This window comes from Sorex fumeus, unplaced genomic scaffold (assembly GCF_029834395.1).
Source record: "Sorex fumeus unplaced genomic scaffold, SorFum_2.1 ptg000028l, whole genome shotgun sequence".
In the NCBI taxonomy this organism is placed as follows: domain Eukaryota; kingdom Metazoa; phylum Chordata; class Mammalia; order Eulipotyphla; family Soricidae; genus Sorex; species Sorex fumeus.
In genome coordinates this window covers 9,810,664-9,836,604 of record NW_026606085.1, presented here as the reverse complement: position 1 = coordinate 9,836,604, position 25,941 = coordinate 9,810,664, and the positions used below count along the sequence as shown (strand labels likewise).

The 25,941-nt window shown below is 36.7% G+C and overlaps 1 protein-coding gene across 4 annotated transcripts in view; it reads right to left on the bottom strand.

The window, feature by feature from the left end:
• CNTN5 (contactin 5) overlaps nt 1-25,941 on the bottom strand; it is an 863,350-nt gene that overhangs the window by 525,559 nt on the left and 311,850 nt on the right. For all 4 annotated transcript variants that reach the window (XM_056114781.1, XM_056114779.1, XM_056114782.1 and 1 more), the window contains one exon: nt 11,702-11,824. In XM_056114781.1, coding sequence (XP_055970756.1) covers nt 11,702-11,824 — 123 coding nt within the window. The remainder of the gene's footprint in view (nt 1-11,701; nt 11,825-25,941) is intronic.

Sequence of the window (25,941 nt, the reverse complement as noted above, 5' to 3'; positions counted from 1 at the left end):
GGGATATGAGTGCAGTGGGATAGGAGAGGGTTGGGCACAATCTCGGCAACGTGCTCAAGAGTGGAAACAGGCAGATCGGGCTCTGCAAAAAGGCAGAGCACTTGTCTCTACTTAATATCCTTTTCCTTTTACCATTCAAATACTCCCAGAATGTACCATCCATGTACATTCTGTCTTCTAAAGATTTGGTATTAAATTCCTTAATCACAGTGCCAGAAGAAGGTCTAAAGAACTAGGATAAGTATACGGTATGTTCCATGCCACAAAAGCTCTAGGCAGTCTTTCTCCCTGTGCATCGATCAAGAGCAGATCATCAGCCCAAACAGAAATAATCTTTGGGAAGGCATATGCACTGTTTGGTCCTTTCCTTTGGGAAATGACCTTATTCAGAGTCACATTTAATACATTATTATTTGTGTATTGGATGGAAAGCTCCTGGGTTGTTTATATGTCAATAAGGAGAAATTATCCATAAAATATAATGAACTAATTATGGATCTAATATATATGTATAGTATATCTATATCTATATATATATATTATTCTTCAATTGCTGCTTTTAAATGTCCTCTGCTGGGATTTCCTTCCCTGCCCTGGAGAGTATAGTCTTTTTTTTTTTTTATTAGTGAAACACCATGAGGTACAGTTGTAGATTTAGAAATTTTTGTGCTTGGATCTCGGTCATACCACGATCAAATACCCATCCCTCCACCAGTGCCCATTTTCCACCACCAGGATAATATCCCTCCCCCCCATCCCCCCATCCCTGGCAAAAAAGAGTATAGTCTTAATGGGTCACTGGTATCTCATACATTTTAAGGTGTTAGAAAAGACTCTTTGGGCAAAATGAATTATTTTCAGAATATTAATCATCGTCATTGCCTACAACAAAATTTCATCCCCTCACACCTTCTTCTTCTTAAGCGTGGGTTTACCCTATGCTCCCAGGAATTGTGGTTGGACAAAAGGGGTACCCCAAAGAAGTTGCTGTTGGAAAGATAAAGATCAAGGGCTTCAGTTGGTTAATCCTGTGGTGTATTAGGTGATAGAACTGAGAATGGAAACAGTGGCTGGATATTAGAAACAATAGACAAATACACTCGAAAGTCAGAGGACATAGCAAGCAAAAGTACAAAAAAAATCTGTCTGCTGTTTTGAACTAGCACACAGGAAAAGAATAGAGCTGGCAATAGAAATACAAGAAGAAAGGGAATATTTTGAGATTAAAGCTGACAAAATGTGATGGGATATTGGATTTAGGAAATAGTTGTGAGCCAGAGAGATAGTATCGGTTCAACTCCGGTTAGATTCCAAGCCCCACCAGAAGTGATCCCTGAACACAGGGGCAGGCATAAGTCCAGACACAGTTGGATGAGGCCCAACAACCCCCACTCTTAAAGCTGTTATTTAAAAATAAAGTTCAATGAAGAGGGAGAAAAATTAATGCCTTAGAGTCTGTTTCTTTGTTTTTCTTATGAAATATAGGCTAGCAAAAATGTAATTTGCTCCTGGATCCCAGCCAAGAGAACTTATTGTTTGAAGTAATAAAATGGACCTGATTATAAAATGTGTTTTTTAATAAACCCAGATGAGTCCACTCTGTGACTCTATTCTGTTTGATCAGAACTTAGTTTTAAATAGTTTCCTAACAAGCTTCTAGGAGTGAGTCCTTCAGAATGCAAATTGAAAACTGGGGGGGGGGGGGGGTTAAGAAAAAAAAAGTGACTGTATTGAAGTTCTTTTTTAATTCTTTTTTCATTTAGTCATCATGGAATTACAAAGTTATCCATGATTGGGTTCACACAAACAATGCTTCAACACTGTCTTTTCCCCATTGTTCACTACCCTCCATCAATCCCTCCCACCCCTATTGGCTTCCACCCACCAGTCTGCATCTCAGAGGGATGCTCGTCCCTCCCTCCTTCCCTCCCTCCCTCCCTCCCTCCCTCCCTTCCTCCCTTCCTTCCTTCCTTCCTTCCTTCCTTCCTTCCTTCCTTCCTTCCTTCCTTCCTTCCTTCCTTCCTGTTTTTGTCATCTTTTTGCACTGTGGTTCACAATACTGTTGTTTATAGGTTTTCATACATAGCATTCAATTTTCTTTTTTTTTTTTTTGGAACACATACATGGGGCTCCAGAGATCCCAGGGAACACTCCCAGGGAACACCCCCCCCACCCCCCCACTAGCCATCAGTACTCAGCCAAGGAGACAGGACAATGCAAGAGCTGAAGTCACAGTTGGGCTTAGCCACTGGGTGCCAGGGATTATCCAGGCCACCCTAGCCATGATCAGGAGGCCTCCCAGACCAAACCCAGCTGTTCCCAGGGCCTCTGGACTGCACCCAGCAGAGCTAGGGGAATCATGTATGTCAAGGTTCAAAGCAGGGTATGTTCAAGACCTGTGCTCTACCTCTACAATACTGCAGACCCCACGGTAATGCTTTCTATCATATATGTGTCATTCCATGAAAAATTATAATTGCTTATTTAAAGAATATACAAAGGTAATTTCTCAGTATTCCAGATAAAGTAAGAGTAATTAGTATCAATCTAGATATAAAAGAAGTAGATAATATCCTTCCATAACATATGATCAGAATATAAACCCAGGGTAGCACTGTAGCACTGTTCTCCTGTTGTTCATCGATTTGCTCAAGCGAGCCTAGTAACGTCTCCATTGTGAGACTTGTTATTACTGTGTTTGGCATATCGAATACATCATGGGTAACTTGCCAGGCTTTGCCCTGCGGGCGAGATACTCTCAGTAGCTTGCCGGACTATCCTAGAGGGGTGGAGGAATTGAACCAGGCTCAGCCGTGCCGGCCGGGCACAAGGCAAATGCCCTACCACTGTGCTATCACTCCAGCCTGACATGAAAACAAAAAGTTTGATTCTTATAAATATGTCTTGGAGCTTTGAATATTTTAGTCATCAACTTACTAAATTAATGACCAATTTAGGAAAGGCCATGAAAGAAGATACCTCCCATGACTTTTCAGTCAAATGTTTCCTTAAATATTAGCTGAATCATTAATTTTGTTCTCTTTTTTTGATTTCTTTTATAACATAGTTGCAAGCTTTTTCTCATTCATTTGCTTTCCTTCATTTGAATGGATTTCTTGTTTATCTATCTTTTGGAGATACTTTTTGGCCTAATATTGAACAATATACCACACTCACTGTTACCACAGCAAACACACAGAAGATATAAACTCCCATATTCCAGACATTGTCAATACTGGTGAAGATGTGATTGTTCAATTTTGGTAAGCGTATACCAAAAGCAAATCATACCAATATCAAATCACGGTTGCTATCTCTTTCTCTCCCAGATTATTGGAGGTCCTATGTATTCCCATTACACTGTTGTCTGTCGCTGCCACATAGACTGAATCCAGGGTCTCACATATGAGAAGCCTGGACTTTATCTTTGAACTACCTTCCTAGCCCAGTGTCTCCTTATATCCTTGCCAAACCCTGGAATTTTCCATAATGTACCAAGCATAATTTTTAGCATATTATCAGGTTACATCTCTTCTCTGCTTAAATAGGTTCTAGTCATTCTTGAATCTTTATTTCATTCCTTATTACTTTTCTTTTTCATATATTCTCTCCATAGAGGGTTTTCTGTATTCTCCTCCCCACCTCCAGTGCACTCTCCTCCATCCTCCCATTTTTCTATTTTTTTCCTTTAGTATTATTGTTTTCACAAATCCTCTATCCTGGATTTTACAATGGACAAAGAAGGCTTAGCTTAGTTCATCGTACTGACAAACATCAATGATCAGGTTTGGGGCCAGAACTCTAAATAGTACAGTGGGTAGGACATTTGCCTTGCTCACGGCTAACTTGAGTTCAATCCCCAGCAACCCATATGGCCCCTCGAGCACTGTCAGCAGTAATTCCCTAATGGCGAGCTATATGTAACCCCTGAGCATTGCCAAGTATGTGCCAAATAAAAGAAAAAATGATCAGGTAAGAGAATCTAATATTCAATTTTTTTTCTGACCAGAAATTGCTATAACCAAAAATAAAGTTTAAGCTTCACTTAACAGAGAAAGAGGAATCATTTGCTTTTATCAATAAAAAGTTGCTACCCATACTTTGTAAACTTTTATGCTAGGTCTTGTATGAAACATTTGATAGAACAAGCATTGTCTGTTTTTGTAGAACAGATGGCCTTATATTTTTAAGTTAAGCATATATAATCATAATTGCAAAATATGCAAGTACTGAAAAGGAAAAGATCATCACTTCAAGCCATATTTATTTCTGATCTGGACCATTTGGATGATTCCAGCAGACTTAAATCCACAGTGAAGCCACGGTGATAAACAATCAGAGGGTCCAGCCAGGTTGTCTGACAAACTTCAATGTGAAGCCTACTATGACAAGTAGGATAACAACCCACTTTGTTTTAATGCTAGAAAATAACAATAGTAAGGCAACACCTCTAGCAAATAGATATTACCAAATGTAGAAACTGGCAAGGTTTAAGAAATCTATAATTAATGGTAGGGTTTTAGCAAAATAAGATTTTCCCAAAGAGATAAAGTGTATAAAAAACAAAACACGACATTCAAGCCTTTCTCGGTCTCACACTTATTGACACATATACAGTGACCTAGATAGGTTTTCAGTCCCTGGGTCCTGATAAAGAAAATCTGTTTCTACTTAATGAAAGTAGAAAAAAACTCCCCGAATTTTTCTGCATTTCAGTTGTATCCAGGGTTGCTTGGATGCTCAACGAACATGCCATCTTTCTAGTTCCTATGTAAACCTGTATTTGAACCAGTGAGAAAAAGAACAGCGCTGTTTTCTTACTGACACAGCACTCCAATTTACGACACAAGGTAGCTCTCAGAAACTTATGTTAGGCAAAATCCCTGGCTATGAATAGATATATTTCACCATAATATTATTGATAGAAATGTGTCCTTTACTAAAAAATGATTCTTGTGAACATTTGTATGTTGATTCTTGTGGGTAACTGATATAACATGAACACCTGAGCATTGTCTTACAATTACAAAGATAATAATGATTAATTTCCTCTCTAATTTCTTATTGAAGATAACAGTGCCATTTTTTAAAAACCAGTCCAGTTTAAGATAACAGTGCCATTTTTTAAAAACCAGTCCAGTTTAAGAAGAGAGCAAGAGTTCCTTAGCACTTCCTAAGTTACATGCCACTTTTATATAAATATGTATATGTTGCTTGCTCTTCTGTCAATATTATTTTAATTTATTTAAGAAAAATAACAGTTGACTTTATAAATCACTTAACTCACTTCAATTTTCAAAATATTCAGAAAACAAATCTATTCTCATTCCCTGGAATGCTACATCTGGCTGTCTTTACTTGATAGTTTTAATTTTGATCACTATAAGAATGTGTGGTAATTATAGAGATCTTCTAACACTTTCTTAGCCTTTAAGACAAAAATAACAAATAAAACATAAAACTTGCTAGATTCAAATGACTCCCCTCTTCCCTGATGACTGGGGGAAATTATACCGTCTTCTGATTAATTGTCTGCCAGATGTCATCCATGCACAGCTGATAAAAGTGTGCTGGGTTCCAGCACTTGGCGAGTCCCATTAATATCAGCTCATCCTGGGAGACCAGCATAAATATATAACTTTGAAACAATCACAGAGAAGCCATAATCCATTTCTCTTTCCCAGCTGCAGTATACCAGTCAGATTTAATACAATCAGACACTCGTTTTAGTAACACTTCTGTTTCCATTTCCCCTTTAAAGTTCTTAGGTAGCATTAGCTGGCAGTGACAAAGCTGTGTGCTATTTACCACACTGCCACCAAGAAGAAGGAGAGTATTTGTATAAGCTTATCAATGACAGACATTCTCGGTTCAATACTATATCACCCTCTTGGCAGAAGGAACAAACTGTCACCTTTCCAATAAAATAGATTTAACGCAATGGAGGAGAATGGGGTCAAAGTAGAGGCAAAATACTTTCTGTTGTTTTTAAAGCAATACTGCTTACATCGGAAGCAACTGAACTTAATGGAGGGGAAAACAAGCAGACATACTTAGGGAAGAAAGAGTTCACATGAAGGCATTACTGCAGGAGGCAGCCTTGTGACCACCAGTGACCAATCAGGGCCCTCATTCTGACTGAGAACAAATTGTGGGTGTATGCCCTAGTAAGAGGAATTGGGTCAACATAATCTCCGAATCATTTATAATTCTTAGATTTATGAATTTATTTGTCTCTGATATTTGAGAGACAGTCAGAAGCGAGTAGAGCATGTCCGAATCCAGGGGGCAGATTCAGAAGTGAGAGCGGGTCAGGCTCCAGAGAGAGAAGCAGAAGTGCTCCAGAGAGAAGCAGAAAGGCTCCAGAGAGAGAGAAATTGGAAGAGACCAGAGGAGAGACTACAGAGACAGAGTCAGAAATAGAGAGGTAGACAGAACAGAACACAGCGGCACACACAGAAGCAGAGCACAAAGGAGGAGCCATCCCTATCTGGTCCATACACAGCGGCTCCACAACACCAAATGCGGGAGGTGAGAGAGAGCCATCCGGAGAGCCCGCCAACACAGATCATCACATCCTATCACCGTCCCGCGCATGTGCAAGTATTGTTTACAGAGTGCCATAAGAGCTAATCTAAAGATCAGAAAAGCTATATTTTACTAACTCACTCACTAGATAGCATGTCATGGGCCTATATGCAATAATGTCAATAACGAATTGAGTACATCGGATACTCGGATTGTGTGATGGAAATATAGTGATCATAGCCTACAATGGACACACCCTTTTAAATTAAGGACATCTTAGGAAAAAAAAATTCAAAATAGCATGGACAGGGAATGGAGGGATAGTACAGAGGTTAGGTGCCTGTCTTGTTGATTGTTATATATTGATCCGAGCTTGAATAAAGATGAATCCCACTTGATAATGGTTTTTAATAGTTTTGATATATTTCTGGATTTGATCCACTAAAATTTTGTTATGGACCTTTGCATCAATGTTCATCAAGGATATTAGGTATTGTCTAATTTATTATTAAATATTTTATTCTTCCTGATACTACTGTGAATTTTTACTAATTTTATTTTTGAATTTTTCATTGTTATTATATACAATATAATTGATTTTTATATATTTAACTTTATCCTGGGCTAGAGCAATAGCAGAGCAGGTAGGGCATTTGCCTTGCACACGTCCGACCCGAGTTCGATTCCCCTGTCCCTCTCAGAAAGCCCAGCAAGCGACCAAGAGTACCCCACCCATATGGCAGAGCCTGGCAAGCTCCCCGTGGTGTATTCGATATGCCAAAAACAGTAACAACAAGTCTCACAATTTGTTGTGAGACGTTACTGGTGCCTACTCGAGCAAATTGATGAATAACGAAAGGATAGTGCTATACCGTGTTATACAGTACTATATATGACTAGATTTAGTGTTTTGAAACATAAATGCTGGTACTACAGAATTTCAAAGGATGCTTTTTAAAAACCTCTAAACAAATGATAATGTGTTAATGAATCTATTGAACATTGCTGCTAAGCCTAGTCTCAGAATCAAGACTAATAATATCTTCAGGAACGTCTTCCACCATAATCACTAGTCTCATTAAATCTCGGTGTCTAATTAGTTTTCAGTTAGAATTCATTGAAAGACAACTATTTTTATTTAAAAACAAATTTTGCCACATCCCGCTATGTTCAGTGTTTACTCCTGGTTATGCACTCAGGGATCATTCATGGTGGGCTTGGAGGACCATTTGGGGTGCAGAGGATTGAAACTAGGTCAGACATATGTAAGACAAAGCACCCAATCCACTGCACAACTTCTCTGGCTCCAAAGGATATGTATTTTTAATGAATATTATTGTGATTAATGTCTCTAATCATTAAATATTTTCAAATAGCTAAGAATATTCACTAGTCCTTTATGAAAATAAACCCACAGACTTATAAATTGATTGGACAGGGTACTCTGCGGAAGGGAGCTGAGCGATCGAACCTTGTGCTGTGGGTTATTGTTGGCTTGTTCGAATGGGTAGACTGAAAGAAAAATGGTTTGAAAAGAGTCAAGGGAATCCAGTAAAGTTGCTTCTATGTTCCAAGGCTATAAATCCTGAAGTGTGCTGTTACCACCCAATGTCTCTCCTATTTAAAGGATAGTATGTACATAAAGAGTCTTATGTGTTGGGTGGCTTCCCAAGAGGTCCATGGGGGTCCTCAGGCCACACCGGGTGTTGCTTGGAAAATCAAATGCATGGCTTGTGGTGAAGGTCTGGGGAGAGAGCTGCCTGGCCATGCAGAATGGGACCACCCGGGCACCCAGCGGTGCTTGGAACCTTGAGGGTTAAACCCAGTGAGACTTCGGAGTAGGAGCCCATGTGTTGCCATGATTGAATCCTGAACAGGATTATAACATGACATGTGTCCTGATCCTGGAACAATATGCCCATACACAAGAATAATTTTAAAAGAAAGCAACAAGTTTTCCTAATAGAAGTTTAAATGCTGGTGTCTTCATACATACATTCATTAACACGGCTCTTACAATTATGATTAATTCTCCTGTTTCACACATTATATCAATGAGATGCTTAAATGTTATTGAAGCTATGTTAATATTCATATTGATTTCATTTTTATTATTTCTTAAATTCCTGTTTTTAATCTTACTGGGTGAGTTCAGGTCATGGTGTTCCCACTTTGGTTCATGAAACGAGATTATAGAGAAGCACTGTTTTATTATGTTAAATAAAAGGCGATTGCTGACATTTTCACATGAAACATTCATAGAAATTAGTAAGTGGGAGAGTTCAACATCAGACACATGATTTCTTACTGCTATGAGTACACTTAAGTCAGTTTACGGAGACATGCTTTGTGATATCATATCACAAAAGATGTTCAGAATTGGTGTATATATCCAGGAAAACATCACCACAGACTTGACATTAAGTACGTTCATCGCCTCCAAAATTTTCCTCCTGTCATGGTTATATATTCATTTTGTTATCAGCAATATCCCCATTAAGACTATTTATTTTGTGATAAGTATACTTACAAAGGGAATATCAAGGTATAACAAGGTATATCATGGGTAATAGGATTTACACTTTAAAATTTTTTTTAAAAAAGTTGAAAAATCTAAATCAGTCAATTTCATGGAGGCACAGTGATGGTTGCCTGGGATTAGAGATTAGACTAGAATATGTCAAAAGCTATTGAGTTTTATTTCTGGTGGATGCATACATCCTGATATGTACTGTGTGTGTGAGTTCCTATGAGTAATATTATGTACTCATTTTCTCTACATTGCGATTTTGCAGTTCCTTCCTTCAAGCTGCTGAAAATAGTTTTCCATCCCTTGAATTTGGTCTTTGCCTGTGTGATTTTCTTGGATCCTTGAGTCATTTGCCAACATGACTCAGGTTTAGAATGAACTTGCAAGTTGGGTGTTGATGTTTCTCTTGCTGTTCCTGAGAACCCTCACTGATGACTGAACGAAAGAGACTAACAGTCTACTGTATCATCAGAGGTATCACCCAGTCCTTGCCATTGCCTTCACTAGCAGCTAAACATGAACATTGTGAAGTCAGCACCACCAAACTTACCAGGCTGAAGCTCATGGGACAAAGGTCAGATGATGCTTCCAGAATCAGAAGAATCATTAAGCTGATCCTAAAAATGTGATTTCCTGTTTCTTAGTCTTTCAGATATGTGCAGTGGTATTTCATTGTTGTTTAAATTATGGTCCCATATTTAATATAATGCTGTATGTTAAAACTATCGATCTTTTATTGCTCTAAATAGAGACGTTTTATACATAGGATGTGTAAAATTTATTCCACAATTCTGAGTTAAATAAAGTCCAGAGAATATATCCATTAAAATTAAATAAACAAATATGGAATAAAGCCTGGATTTTCTTTTACTTCTTTAATTATTTGATTCTGCTTCACAGCAGCATGAACAAAAAAATGCTCATGACCTATAGCTTAATTACCCTAATTTTCAGTACTAGTTATCAACTCAGCATTCCAAATAGGTGCTATAATGAAATAGAAAAATGAAGGCAATAAGCAGAGAAAACTAAGAAACAAAATACCAAATAAGAATATAGTGAAGTTAATATTGGATGTACAGTCAATCAAAAGCAGGAAAGAGAATGCACCTCAGAGTAATTTGATAAATTAGAAAGATGAAGGTGAATGACTATTTTTAATATCATTAAGTTTGATAATAGATCCTTTTAAGTATCTAATTCATTTTACTTTAATATATCTACAGCAGAGAAGAACTTAATCTGTTTAAAAATAATATATATGATCTTACAAAAAGAATTAAAAGTAGCTCACCTTCCAATTCAACCTCATTAGTCCTATCTTCTAATATTTTATTTTTGTTCCACAGAAGCATATAGCATCTGATTTCCTGAAGAACTTAGAGATCATGAACTCTTTGAAAAATTGAGTTTATGTTTTCAAAGCCACAGTATGCTATTCCTCAGAAAGACTTTATTTGGGTGGATACTGTCAGGTCAGTATAAGTAAACAAATTGCATATTTTAGATTACTGCTCTCATGCTACATAGTCTTGCAAGATTAAGAAATAAAATCATTGAGACCAATTATGTTTCATGTAAGGTGAAATTAAATAGCATATGGACCATCCTAGAACTAAAAGAATTGCTCCTTGTGTACCTGAAATTCCAGTTGGTCTGACCATCTGTTACCTCATCTTGCAGCCCTACTGCCATCCTTTTCAGTTTGTTTCTGACTTCAAGAGGAGCATTACAATGACAAGGCAAGAGAGTAGTCTAGATTAGCAGGTAAGATGGTAACAGTCAACAGGAAGAAGATAATGTGAGATAAAATGTTTGGCGATAATTTCTAAATATTTATAATACTGACTGAAGTTTTTGGCTAACTTCTGATCTCTGAAATAATTCAACTTTACATATATTCACCGATGTCCCTGCCAATACTTTATAGAGGTCTCATTCTGTCTTTTATGTCTCTGGTTATACCTATTTTTTCTATGAACAATGTTTTCAACACACAATAATAAGTAAGTGTTGTTACAAATACATTGGAGTTAATGGACTCTATGAGTTAAATTTTTCAAAAGTTGAAAACATTATACCTAAAATCATTTAAATCATTACTACTATTTATTTTCTAGACATTCTTAAAATAAAGCAAAGGCATTTATGACCTTAAGCTTTAGTATTATGACTGTATTGCAGAAAAGAAACTCTTGCAACATGAAAGATTGCAATTTTAGATTCAAGATGTGAAAAAATAAGTTGACCAAAGCAAGTTAGAATGCTGAGGTAACAAACAAAATATCATGTGTTCAATATTATCAAAGAGATTCATACTAACAATGTATGAACTGATTGATACAATGAGATACTTTTTTGTAATTACTTGCTATGAGTCATATATGCACTCATACACACACATATCAACCAAATATTCTGAAGGTGAGGCAGGTATGTATGTTATTAACATTTCCATAGCAGTTTTCCAAGTACTGTAGTCAATTGACTAGCACATGACTTCAATACTCATAGAGGTTAAGAGTTATTTTTAGTGTTGTTGAGATGTATGAATATTAATATACATATAAATGAACTCTGCGGCATTTTATAATATAAAATCACTTATTTCCATTTACTCGGGAGAAAGAATGGAATTTTTACCTGAGAGACACCCGGTGAGAGACAGGAGCAGAAGCAATCCCCAGGAGGAAGCCATCCTGGGTCCCCACACTCTCCGGGCGCCCATGAGCTCAGCACCTCCCAAGCTTCGGCATAGAGAAGGCCCTAGGAAGACACAGCACAGAGCTCAGAGAGAGAACATGAGCCAAGAGCATAGAAACAAAAGGCAACTCGAAAGGATCGAATAAGATGATTAACAACTATTAGTGCAAAGGTCAGATTAATGTATTCTTGGGATATTGACAACTATAATAAATTTTCCATTAGAATTCATTTAACACACAACACAAGAACTTTGGGGAAGAGATAAACTTTCCTATCACTTTTATTTATATTGAATACTCCCTTACAGATAATAAAAACATCAGGATCTAATGGGGAAGGGGATGATTTTTCCTCACAGGGCCCATCTAATAGCTATATTTATTACATTAGACAAATTATTGGTCTAGAAAAATAGGATAGAAGAACTAGTTACATTAATTTATACTTGTCTAGAACATAACTAATGATTAGTTAGCCAAGTGATTTTACACGTTACGCCTGTAGCTCGTCTGAAGCTCTACAGGAAATTTTTCTCATTTAATTATTAATGTCAACCATCTTTGTTTATAACTCCTATGATTATCTATACTGTGTTACATTTCTCTTATGTGATGAATTATTTCTCTCGCATTGTCTGCTATTTCCTAAATAAAATAAAGACATTTTAAAAATAAATATTTAACATATTTGTCTAGTGCCATATTATAAGAATCACTTGCATAGGACATTCATATCCTTTAGTTCCTTTTACTCTAAAAAATATCATAATATTCTAAAAAATATCTTAATTCTTTTATTCTAAAAAATATCATAAAGAAAAAATTCTAACATAAATTTCCTATAAGATTTTTATGGGTGTACTTTAGAAATTCTTGTAACAGACAAAGTAACTTCTCAACTTTCAAATGTCCTTAGTCCAATGGATACACTGAGAAATAATTGTACAGTATGACAATGATGCTGAAAAAACAACTGCTCTGGTAACTGGTCCTTCCAGCTCAACTTGCCATTAAGGTTACCTCTATTTTAAAAATATTAAGCAAATCAGGCCAGAAAGATAGTACAGAAGGTAGGGTGTTAGCACACACCCAATTTCGGTTTGATCTCAGGGACCAAATATGCCCCCTCTCACCCCCTGGACTGTCAGGAATGATCCCTGAGTCCAGAGCCTGGAGTAAGCCTCAAAAGGGAGAGGTCTGGCCCCCAAACATCAAGCAAAAACCCAACAGCAAAAAGCACTTACTGACCCTTTGGTCGGGTCTGAATTTAGTATAGTCATGATCAAATACTGAATTCCTTGTTAGTCTCCTGGCTGAATGGTGGCAGTTCCAATTTACATTTTTATCAGCTAAAAGCTGTAACATCCTTTGTAGAACTCTACAAAAATCTCTGTGGGAATTGCCAGAAGCTCTCTTATGTAATATAGTTGAGAGTGGCTCTAAGTTACCACAGAATCATTTACAAAACCATACATGTACCTTAAATTATCTAACTTATAATTTCACTTTTTATTCTTCGGTAGTGTTACTATATAGGAAAGAAAACTTCTTTATGATTATGAGAATTCTGATGGAAAAATTATTTTATTCCAACCTCTTATGAGTCTTTATTATATAAAATCTTTCCTATAAAGTTCAAATATAATTTTAAATTTCTCTGAAGTGTCATCCTAATCCTCTGAAGTGATTTCAGTCTGAGGACTTACCCTGAGAGATAAGTTCTCTCTTCTACATCTAGAAAGAGTTCTGAGAGGTCTGCCTATAGGAGCTCATCTGATCTGATACCTCAAACTCTAAAAAATAAATCTTTTGTACTCATCGTCAAGGTAAGACAAAAGAAGTCTAACCTCATTAGGAAAATTGTCCTGGGGACATAGCTCTTGAGAAAACAGTAGTCTAGAACTAGATGGTCAGAGTGCAGAGAACTTGACTGGAATAGCACCATATACGGATAAACAAAGAGCCCTCAGACGGCACAAGGGTAAAATAAAGGAATGATTCTCTGTTAAAAACAACAATAATCTAATTAGATGAAAGTAAGATAAATATAAAATTTAAGTAGGTAGGTAAAAATAATAGTAGCTAATAAAACAGAGAGAGTTGACAAAATCATTTCAGAAGGCAAATATAGATAAAAAGTGGATTTTAATGCGTATGCTATATTTTCTTGATTTCTAAAACTTACGTTAAAATTTCAAGATGAAATTTTTAGGAAAATTAACTCATCTCAAATATTTACGTGGTCTATAAAACAAAAAACTCCACAGTGGGATGTGAACCACACATCATTTCATATCTTCATCTACTCGACTTCAAACATTTTTGATCCCAGTTATTTATATATTTTCATTTTCAAATTCAATATATGCTGTAAATCACCAGAAAATCTTCACACATTCCTCAGCATAAAACTCATTTCAAAATATCTGGAACTAGCATAGAATGAAATAAATTATTCAGCTGCTTAATCAAGGACAAACAGGGTACTTGTTAAAGAATGGATTTGAGGTGTTCAGACTTCAGATAAATGGTCACTCATGATAGCAAACTAATGCACAGTGGGACAAGCAGAAAATCATGCCTCAAGTCATAAAGGATCAAATGTTCAAGTGTTCACAAGTCAAAGAAAGGAATCTGGATTCTATCATAAACACTATCATAAAAACAAACTAATCCTACCACCTAATTTTTATAACTAAAGTCCTTAGATACTTTGCAAGTTAACCATACACAACAGAGAGGCACAAACGACACCTATCTTCATATAAATATGTGAAAGATCATGTGATTTAGCTAATACTGCATATCCTTCAATTTTTAGCGTTTACAGAAGCACTTCTAGCCTTCTAGTTCCTGCCATACTTGAGGACTAAATACCATCTGCAAGTGGCCTGCCTTGTCCATTTCCTACTGATAATAAAATGCATTCTAAACCTGAGGTTCGTCAGGGAATTTAAGATAATACATTTGCGTATACTTTAGGAATGGTTCTAACAATGAGTTGCTTACTGACTTGTAGCTAACTCTTGAGAGTGAGAGAGCTACATAAAGTTAGAGCCTACATACACATCACAACAGGTGTGATCCACAGTCTGGTACTCCACAATGAGGCAGGAAGCAGTGGTGAGGCATAGCCCCAGTCAGCTTTGAAAGTATGCGGGTGAACAATTTGCACTATATAGTGTCCTTTGTTGCCAAGAAATGTGTGTATCTTTTATCTGTGTGAGTGTGTTAAGGATGCCTAGATTTTTTTCCTTGCTTCTGATAAGAAGAAGAAGGAAAGCAGTAACTGGAAATGAAATCCAAGATAACAACCTAAGAGTAGGCTACAGCAGGCTAGATTAAGTTATGATGGTCTGTATGTTATGTGCACTTAATGCAATTTAGACTTAAAATGTTCTCAATATGATGGATTTACTGAGATGGAACTGCATCATAAGTCAAAGATCATCATTTGAGACTTGAAGTTTGGTCTAGGTAAAGGGGTCTCAGTATGTGAGAATAAGGAAAGGGAGACCATGGTAGTACACTCTGGAAACAGACTACTGAGAACATACATCCTGGGTAAGTTAATTAACTACTTCCATAATAACAGTTTTAAATATGTAATTTTAGGTGCAGTATGTTTCACTACCAAACAGTGGAAGGTGATAAGATTTATATCTCTATCTACCTATTTATCTAGCTAGCTAGCCTCGTTTCCTAATGAATTAAAGGTAGGCTTTGTGAGGATGATATAATACATTGTCAGTGGGAACAATGCAAGAAGACATTGAGAAGACCTAACAAACCTTGAGTCTCAAATTCTGAGTAATTTCTTTCTATAACAACATGATAAAAGAAGAATTCTAGAACTAAGGTCTTCAGCATGACATTTGGAACTCATATTCTTTCTATTATTTATTTTATTTAAATAAGGATATCTTTGAAGACAATAAAAATATGAGCATTGGTACTCAGTGAGTATTCCTTAAGTAGGAATTTCAACGATTTACTTAAAATTTAGCTCACTTACTCAGAAAACTGGCATTTTGAATCATTATCTTCATCTAGCAGTTGATACCACTGGGTTAAATTGCATTTAAACAGTGTCTTATTATAGGCACAAGGATAACTGGGAATTGTAGATAATACAAAGGCAATGTTTGAAACAGCTCTAAGAAAACCCCTTGGGAATCATATACATCTTTGTTCTTCTTTTCCTTGTTGAACCCTTTGACTAAAATATTCATATTCTCTAACAACAACAAAAAAATAGAGCTGACAAAAAAACTAAACAAAAACTTTGAATCATGCCTCATAAAATACAGTGTTGCTATAAATCTTGGTCATTTCCCTGGTGAAATTTATTACAATATGGCATGGATTTGTATAGTTTTCTATGTTATTAGCAAAAGAATAATAAAAGAATGAATAAAAATGAATAAAAATGAGATTACTGGGCTCTGAGGCATATGTTTTTTATAACTCAAACTTTGATCAAACGTCTACTCTGGAATTTTTTTAAAACTCTAACAATAACTACTGAGAAGCAATGTGAACAAGTCAGTACAACTAGTAAGGAGAATGAAGAAACCTAATTCCCAGGCAGAGCAAGGCCCTGATAGAGTCTGGTTTTGTCTTAGCTTCTTCTGTCTGTACAGTCATACAGCCTTTCTACACTGCGGTGGCATGTGATCTGATTGTCTTAGATACATGGAAACATTACAGATTAAAAGTCTAAAAGCCCAAAATTGGCCTTATGATTTACCCATATTCTTTTCTTTTATCAGATAAACAGTTTTGAAAGTCCTTTTTAGTGCCATGCTTCAGAATCATATAGTCTGAACACTTCAGAGAGTTGCCAATATAGACACGTTATCAAAGACAATGTGTAATTCAGTGAATTCTCTCTTTATAATGAAGAATTCAGCTGACAGTCTGTGTCAGTGATTAGAACCTGAAAATGTGTGGATTTCAGGAAAAGGGACCCTTATTCATTGCTAGTGAGAATATCAACTTGCCTAACGTCTTTGGGAAACAATATAGACACATCTCAAAAACCTCAGGACTCCACCTTTCAGATTATCCTGGATTCAACTTCTTTAGGGCATAAACCCTAAAGGCCCCCAAATTCTATTCAGAAAAGATATTTGCACTTCTGTGTTCACTACAGTACTATTTGCAATAGCCCAATCTGGAAGCAACCAAAGTCTCCAAGAACATATTGCTGGATAAAGAGACAATGAAACCTACATACATACATACACATGCACACACATATATTTGTATATATATAAAACATTTCATATATACACATATATATGCATGTATATCATATATATAATATATATACACTACTCAGTTACAAGAATGAAGGAAATGATACAATTTGCTGCTACATTGATGAATCTGGAGAATATCCTGCTGAGTCAAGCTAGGAGAACGGCAGTTAGAGAGTAATCTCTCTCAAACGTGGGCTATAAAGTATAAAGAACTTTACTAGGGAAGTAACAAATGCTCAAAGACAACAGAAACTGAGAACTGATCTTCAGTAGGAAGCTTTTCATGGTGGAGGTTGGTTGGGTGATGGGATGGGGGCAGTGGTGGAGAGAAGCAAGCACACTGACAGAGGGTATGGTGCTGGAAGGTTTTATTGGGAAATCCTACCATTAATGGGATTGTAAGTCACAGTATCTAAAATAAAATTTGAAAAAAAAAAGAAAAGAAAGGCAGTAAGATCCTGGTCTATTATCAATAAAGTGTCATAAAAGCAAAACTTATTAAATATTTTAAAAATAAATTTTCTAGGGCCTGGAGAGAGAGTATCATGGGTAGAGCACTTGCCTTGAACACGGCCAACTGGGTTTCTATACATGGCATCACATATACAGGCCCCTGAGCCCAGCCAGCAGAGCCAGTAGTGAGCCCTCTGCGCTGTCAGGCATAAACATAAACATAACAAAGCATAGCATAAACAAAAATAATAAAATTAATTCCCTGGAATACCTTAGATTACAGAATTCAATTCACACTGCTTCACTTGCCTATCAAGATCTCTCCACAACCCATTCGGGTTGAAAGATGTGTGCTGAAAGTAGACTATAGACTGAACATGACGGCTGCTCAATATCTCTCTTGCAAACCACAACACCCAAAAGAAGAGAGAATAAAAAGGAAAGTCCTACCGCTAAGCAGGGTGGGATGGTGGGGGATGAGGTGGGGTGGTGTGAGGGATGCTGGGAACATTGGTGGGGGAGAATGGGCACTGGTGGAGGGATGGGTAAACGATCATTGTATGACTGTAATGCAAACATGAAAGTTCATAAGTTTGTAACTCTACCCCACGGTGATTCACTAATAAAAATAAATAAATAAATAAATAAAATCTCTCCACAATAATTGGTCTTTCTATATCTAATATAGATACCTAAAAATATCCAAATATACCCCATCTTTTCATTCATTCACCATTGAAAACATGAGCATCAATCATAGAGCAAGCTTCCATGCAGGTCACAGTTGATTTGATATGATGAAGATGAACAAAAACCCAACATAAGACTGTCATCAAGCTGTATCGACCCTTTCCAAGCTCTCTGTGCTTCTGCTTGGCTCATGATACTTCTAGGACTAAACATCCTTTGTATTGATTTAGTCTGAAAAATTCTCTTGTCATGAAAATCTTCTATCTTTCCAGAATATACCTTTGACTTTCACATTAAAGAACCATTTTGCTGTGCATTTGCAGTACTTGGTTGATATCTAAATTTTCACCTATAGTCTAGCAAGTGTGAGTTTCTCTTGTTTAATGTGTTCTACCTGGAAGAGAAAAGCACTCTCTTGCCTAGACTTGCTTTCCTGGCACATAGCAACATGACAAGCATTCTCATACATCCATAAGCATATGACATTTGTTCATTATCAAATTGTTAACAAAGAACTACAAATATCTTAATGTCAAATATCCATTGTATACGACTGTCATTGTCAAACAAGCATTATATTTCTTTATCTTGGTGGTTGAAAACTCAGCAAATGTTTAATCACCATTAGTTCTTGAACTTGCTATGTTTACTCCTTTAGATTCTGCCCAATAACGGAATCATTTTGTTTGCAGATATCTTACCCATGCAATTTGTTTCTCCTAATATCCATCAAACCAGGACTCCTCACTTGAGGATAACACATGCAGAGGAAGAGATGTTTTGCAGGATTGGATCATTATTTCTCAGTTTGTTAAGGAGAATAAAGAACCCGGATCCAAGTCAAATCTTCCAACTTTCAATTTACTTATATACTTTGTGCAATTACTTAAAAATTTATCAAGGAAAAATTTAAAGTGTGTTATAAAAATAAGTACAATGTCTTAAATTTCTAAGTTAATAACCTTAATGATTAAAAATATGTAATAACAGATGAGAAAATAATTGAAAGCACAGTGCAAATTATTGTATGTGAACAAGTTTCCTTCAAAATTTTATGTAGTTTTTTTGTTTGATTTTGGCCCACATATGGAGGTACTCAAGGCTTACTCCTGGCTCCTCCTAGCATGACTGAGGGAAACATATGGGATGCTGGGATCGAAACCAGGTTGGCCACATACAAGACAAGTGTCCTACCCACTATACTCTCACTCCAGCTCCCAAATTTTATTCAGTTTTTAATATTTTCATCCAAGAACCTGTAGCATGGAGGATATAGATAATATTGTCACTATCACTGTCCTCCTGTTGTCATCGATTTGCTCAAGCAGGCCCAGTAACGTCTCCATTGTGACAACTGTTATAGATAATATTATGAAAATAAAATACTTCGAGAAAACATCTGAGTTTTACATTTTAGATAGCTATGTGATTTGTGTAAAATATTCAGCCATTCTGACAGGTTCCTTACACATGAATTAAAACCAGTAAGTGTAATAATAGATATAGTAATAGTGTAATATAATAATAGTGCAATGATAGGATACTGTATGACTAAAATCTAATCATGAACAGCTTTGTAAGGGTCTATCTCACAGTGATTCAATTAAAGTTAAAAAATAGATAAACATGAATTTTAATTACATTAAATGAAACAAATAAAAGAAGCTAATTAGACAACGGGCATTTGGAAATGTTTATTGGTCCCATTACAGCTTTGTATTGTTCAACTTAAGGTCTAATTTTAAAAAACACAGCTATTACAGGACAGGAGAGACAGCACAAGGGTTCAGGTGTTTGCAGTCATACAGCTGCCTCCATTCCATCTTGACACCACATGGCCCAGTGAGCGTCCCAGGGTGCACCCTGGAGGTCTCCAAGCACGGCTAGGTGTGATTCTGGAGGCCCCCTGTAGGGACCAAGCAGCTCTGCTCCTTCAGGATCTTGCACTGCATCTCCTGTCCAGGTGGCTAAGAATCACCAGGAATCATCCCAATTCCTACTACCACTCCCCAAAAGTTAAAAAATAAGATAACCCCTCCCCAAAAGCAGAAAAACACAGCTATTAATATTTAGAGATGACCTAGACTAATATCTCAAGAGCAATGTACTATAACGGAAAAAATAAATTGATCTGTCTCATTTTAAGTAAATGCAAATCTCATAGGCCTAGAATATTATACTCTTAATTTTAAGAAAGATATTTAATAGCAAAATTAGGTCATAAGCATTCTCATAACATTTAAATTCTACCAAGAAACATAAAATGATATTTCACTTTTCAGTAACTATCATGTTGTGGTAAAACTTCATTTCAAACTAATAAATTTAGAGTGTGTGATCATTAAGACTGGCTCTAGTATGAAGTTCAGAGATGACTGCATTATCATCATGCTCTTTGACTGTGTCTACTGTGGAACAAGAAGTGTCATGACACATTTGTGCTCCAAATGGCAGGTTGTTGACTAAGAAAATTAACTATGCGTGCAATAATTCTTTGGAAGTAAAGCATATATGGGAGTTTGTCTTTATTATTATATTCAGAAAGATGCGGGCCCAGGGAAGGAGGGAAGTGGCCACTGGCAGTACCCTTCACCCACTGTTTTGTCAGTGAGGTTTGCAGACTTGGTCTTTCCCATCACCCAGAAGATGGGCAAAAGAGCTCTTCAAGTTGACTTGCTCTGTTCAAAGGGAAACTTACTGATCAGTCTATTTTTAGATACATTAATATTTCCTTTAAACACTGAGTTCAAAACTACAAATTCTGAAGTCAAATTAATTTTGTTCTTAGTCTGCAGACTTTCACAAAGGAGTTTTTTTTTTTTAACAAGGCACACAATGTAACAGGCACACTGTCAACAATGCAACTACAGAGCAAAACAGCTCTGGCTGCAGATACTTAGAGTGGCACTCATTCTAAAGCAGTTATGGGGGCTTAAATACTACTAATTTTCTTCTCAGCCATTTTCCACTCGAATTACTCCAATACATTTTTAAAACTGCCACACGAATGATATTAATGGTGCAACAAATTGACTAGTATTCTAAGAACGTATCTATTATTTTTATGGGCATATTTAATTGTATGTGCTTCTTGAGGTTTCTAATTAAAACTGGCAGTAAAAATGATGTCTTTGTGTTTAAGCTTGCATTTTCAGACTTAAACATACCTCATAATTAGCACTAATATACAGATAGTTTGGAAAGATATAATGCTAGCACAGTAAAGAGGATTGGAAACCCTATTATTAGTCCTATTATTAATATGGCCTCTAGTCAGTAGAGGGAAAAAATAAACTAATCTATGTGGCAGAGTAGTTTACAGTGTGTGCTTCTACACTTTCTTATGGGAGTTTTTGATATGATAAACTGTACGCCAGAGAGAGTAGGGCATCAATGTGAATCTGATGGCAAAAGGAAGAGTTTGCCTGTTTCATCGTATTAAACACTACCATGAACACTGAACATTCTATATACCGACTCAAGAATTTACTAGTGATTCCAAGTATAAAAGGTAAAATGACATATATTTCTGCACACTGGTGTGACAATTCACCAAATAATGATCTCTAACTATTTTTACTCAGTACCAGGCAGCCACCAATTAGTGGGCGGACTTTTCAGAGTCTCGGAGGGCAGTTCCACACTTCACAATTCCAGTGGCAAATTGTATTTGACATTTAATTTAAAACCCAAGACAGCATAACATGAAACTTTCTAGGCCGTTAATGAGAAAGCATTAGGGCAGCCGTGGAGCCTGGGTCGCCCAGGGCTGCCTCTCTATTCCTCAGGAGGCAAAGTCACTGCGGCAGCCGCAGGCCCAAGGGGGCTCTTTCCCCACCTCACCCTCATTGTGGGCATATGCGAGACAGGCTCAAGTAGATGGTGAACTCCATGCCTCTAACAGCTGCTTACCATTATCCAGTTTTCTGTAATAGGTCATTAGACAATAAGCCATTATTAATATTTTTATTGCTTTTGTTATGATGTGGTGTTGTTATGTCTCACATTAGAAAGTAAAAGACACAGGCATTTTTATGTCAGAGAGTCACTCTCTGATTATCATTGATAGATATACATTTGGATAAACCTGGGTATATATCCATATTGCTATAATTGAAGCTAATTTTCCTTTGAATTGCTTTTTCAGTCAATTCAACTTATAATATGATAGAGTTGGCACACTGGCTTTGAAGTCAGACAGGCTTAGTCATATCTGGGGCTTTGTTGCTACAGATAGGTAGCATTAAAGGGCCAATGGCATCACACAGATGCAAACAGCTGAATTTGTGTGGGGGAGGGGATGGGAAATAAGGTATCTGGGCTCTTGGAGGAGGGCGACAGATACAAAGGTGATGAGTGTGATGTTTGGATTGTGTTACCAAAAGTACATTTCTAATCTGTTTAAACTGGTGGCCATGATTAAGTTCCTTTCCAAGTCTTGCTCAGGCAGAAAAACTATATAAAGAGTTTTAAAAGATGATTTCACAAAACTAAAGTCATTAGGAGATAACATCAATCAACAGAGAATTTCTCTCTGTGTCAACAATAGTGTTCAAAATATTGAACATTTTTAGCTAATTACTGGTTAATATTAGCATTGTAGCACCTTCCTCCCATTCTTCATTGATTTGCTAGAGCGGGCACCAGTAAGGTCTTCATTGTCAGACTTGTTGTTACTTTTTTTGGCATATCAAATATGCCACGGGAAGCTTGCCAGGCTCTGTCCTGCAGGCGGAATACTCTCAGTAGCTTGCCAGGTTCTCCAAGAGGGACAGAGGAATCGAACCTGGGTCAGCCACGGGCAAGGCAAACACTCTACCTGCTGTGCTATAGCTCCACCCAAGGTTAATGGTAATTATATTTAATTTCTTTGGGTCCTTATAATAGTGTGTGATAGTTTCATAGGTTCAATAACTTCACCATTGACTAACTTACCAAAGTCATTTGTGAAGCCTCTTATTTAAGCTTAACCTTCAGGCCAAATATTTGAGACAATGCAATGTGGCAGTTAGCTTTCATTTATAGGAGTCCTCATTTACAAATTAATTTTATTACTGGCTATGCCAGGCATTTGATTAGCCTTATCAAACTTCCTAAAAGTTATTGCATTAAAGGTAGAAATTAACAGAGATAATGGAAGGGGAGGCATGTCAGCATCTCCCTAGTGAATCTCTACATGAAACCTTACAGAACTTTCTCAACTTAGAGAGAGCCCCAAATGCTTTCACTCACTCTGCCTAGGGGCCTCCCTGATCCTCTCAGAGCTAAAATTCCATAGTTGTACTTAATCCACAGTGAAAAGTATGAGAAGCAATGGTTGCTAATAACAGTTGGTCACAGAGATTTGGGGCTGTTTGGGCCCCTGACCTTTGTCATTGAGGTTCCACTTCTGCTAGAAAAGAAAACTATCCTTCTGGCTGTGTGTTCCACACTTGTCTTGGTGTAAGTGCATAGTGGGCAGAGGAGTTAACGTTTCAGAGGCTGACAGGCACCATCCTGCTCCTAATGATTGGCTATCTCCCAAAACCAATCACTAGAGCAGAATCCATCTTTCCCAGCCTGTCAGAACTAATGACAGATCCAAGACAATTGGATTCTGAGAGAGTTTGTGGTATCTGTGTTCAACAACCAGGACAGGTAGGGAAGCTGGAGCTAGAGCTGAAGCCCGATGCCTAGAGTGAGAGCTAGATAGCAAAAGAAAGGGGGAAAGAACCTTGTCAGCCACTGTTTATTCTCTTTATTCCCCAGTATATAAAGGTTAGAATAACTTTTCAGCCACTACCTTACACATCAGTTAAATATCAAACCACTGAATTTTATTTTCAGTTTCCATTTCTTGCAGAAGAGTTGAGTTCAGGAAGGTTCGGGTGGATGTTACCATGTGAACTAATGAGAAAACATTATCATCATTCCCATAAAAAGTATACTTTTCTTCCCAATTTCACGCATAAGTAAGAAAACTAGACCATATGAAAATTATAAGCTCTGTGCAATCTCTCAGTGCAGACTGGTTTATAAAGAATAAGGTAAAGGCCCTCCCGTTGATCGTCGATTTGCTCGAGCGGGCCCAGTAATGTCTCCATTGGAGACTTTGTTGTTACTGTGTTTGGCATATCCAATACTCTCGGTAGCTTGCCGGGCTCTCCGAGAGGGACGGAGGAATCGAACTTGGGTCGGCCATGTTGGCCGCTTGTAAGGCGAACGCCCTACCGCTGTGCTATTGCTCCAGCCCTTACATCTTAATACATATAGAGAATAATAAAGACATCTTTATTATTATATAGTATTTTAGTTATTTAAAGGGGGATAAAATTATACAGCTGCATATCCAGGAGCTGGGAGACCTGAGGGTACAGAATTCGGTGGCCCTTCAGGAAAACAATTCTGGGTACATAATTAGGAACACCCAATATTTATATAGTCAGAAAAAACTGCCAACAACACATTATATAGTAGAAATAACAAATATCAAAACATAAAATTCAGTAGAATAACAAGATTTTTTACCAAATGTCTGACACTTCTCTTATTTATGTATATGCAAGTATCTATGTTTATGAAAACTTTATGTAAGCATTCGATATCTTTGCTCATTCTTTGTAAGCATAACATTTTAAATCCAATTTTATTGCTTACTTTTTATTATCATTTTTCTTTCAATTTCTATATTTCACGATAGCTGTCATATCCTCCCTCTGTTCACAACTTATTCAGTTCCTCTTCTCACTTTTTTGTTACTGTTCTATTCAGTCCAACAAAGTCGTCTTAATAAATTCTTATAGCCTCAGCATCTTTTCCTTGAGGTATGGATCTCAATGTTTGGAATTCTGAAATTAAAACAACTGTTCTGTTACTTTTTCTAAATCATAATTATATCATATTATATTAAATCATAATAATATTCTATTTAACGTAATTAACATTCTATTATATTATCCTGGCAAAAGTTTTCTCTAGTATTTTTATGCTGATTCTTTTTCAACTTCTCTGCTACTACTCAAAGGATGAGCTAGGTCATTAGTAGGAATTTTCTCCTAGAAATAGGTTGTTTGATTTCCTTTTTCAAAATCTGCACCCTGAGCCAGTTGGCTATTCTCTGGCCTTTGCTCTTTCTTCCTGTACAGTTTTTGCTTGGTCCTTGATACTTCTTCCTCTAGATTCCTTACCTCTTTTTTTGAAAAAAAAAAGGGGAAATTGGGAATTCAAAAAATATTGGCTTTCTGTTATGTCTTCATTAAAAAATTGTTATAAGTTTATTAGTTTGTTTTGGGGGTGACAAGTCCCCCAAGCCGTGCTCACAGGCCTCGGCTCAGTCTTGATGGTGCTCTCGACCTCTGGGTTAGCTCAGGGAACAGTGACGGGTTAGGGTGGAAGCAAGCGGTGCACTATGTCTCCAGTCCGTGAAATTATATTTTTATTGGTACTTCAGGGACAGTTGAATCTCCTTCTGTCACTTTTCTTTCTGCTCTCTGCTAAACTGCACTCTACATGAGAATCATCCCTGCTTTTATCACGGCTGTATCTATTTTCAAATTTCAATGAAAATGGAGTTTTTCTTTTTACAGTATAGCTTTTGCATGCTATGTGACAACAGAAGTAACTGTTTCCATGTCACGTTCCGATTGGAAGTATTGGGATTACTTTTATCCTGAATTCTTTTGCATTTTTATGAGAATATAGTATGATTTTTGAAGCCATGGATTAAAAGGGAGAGAAACTATTTCTTTCTTAAAACTCTTTAATTAATTCATTAACTTTAGATAATATAGTT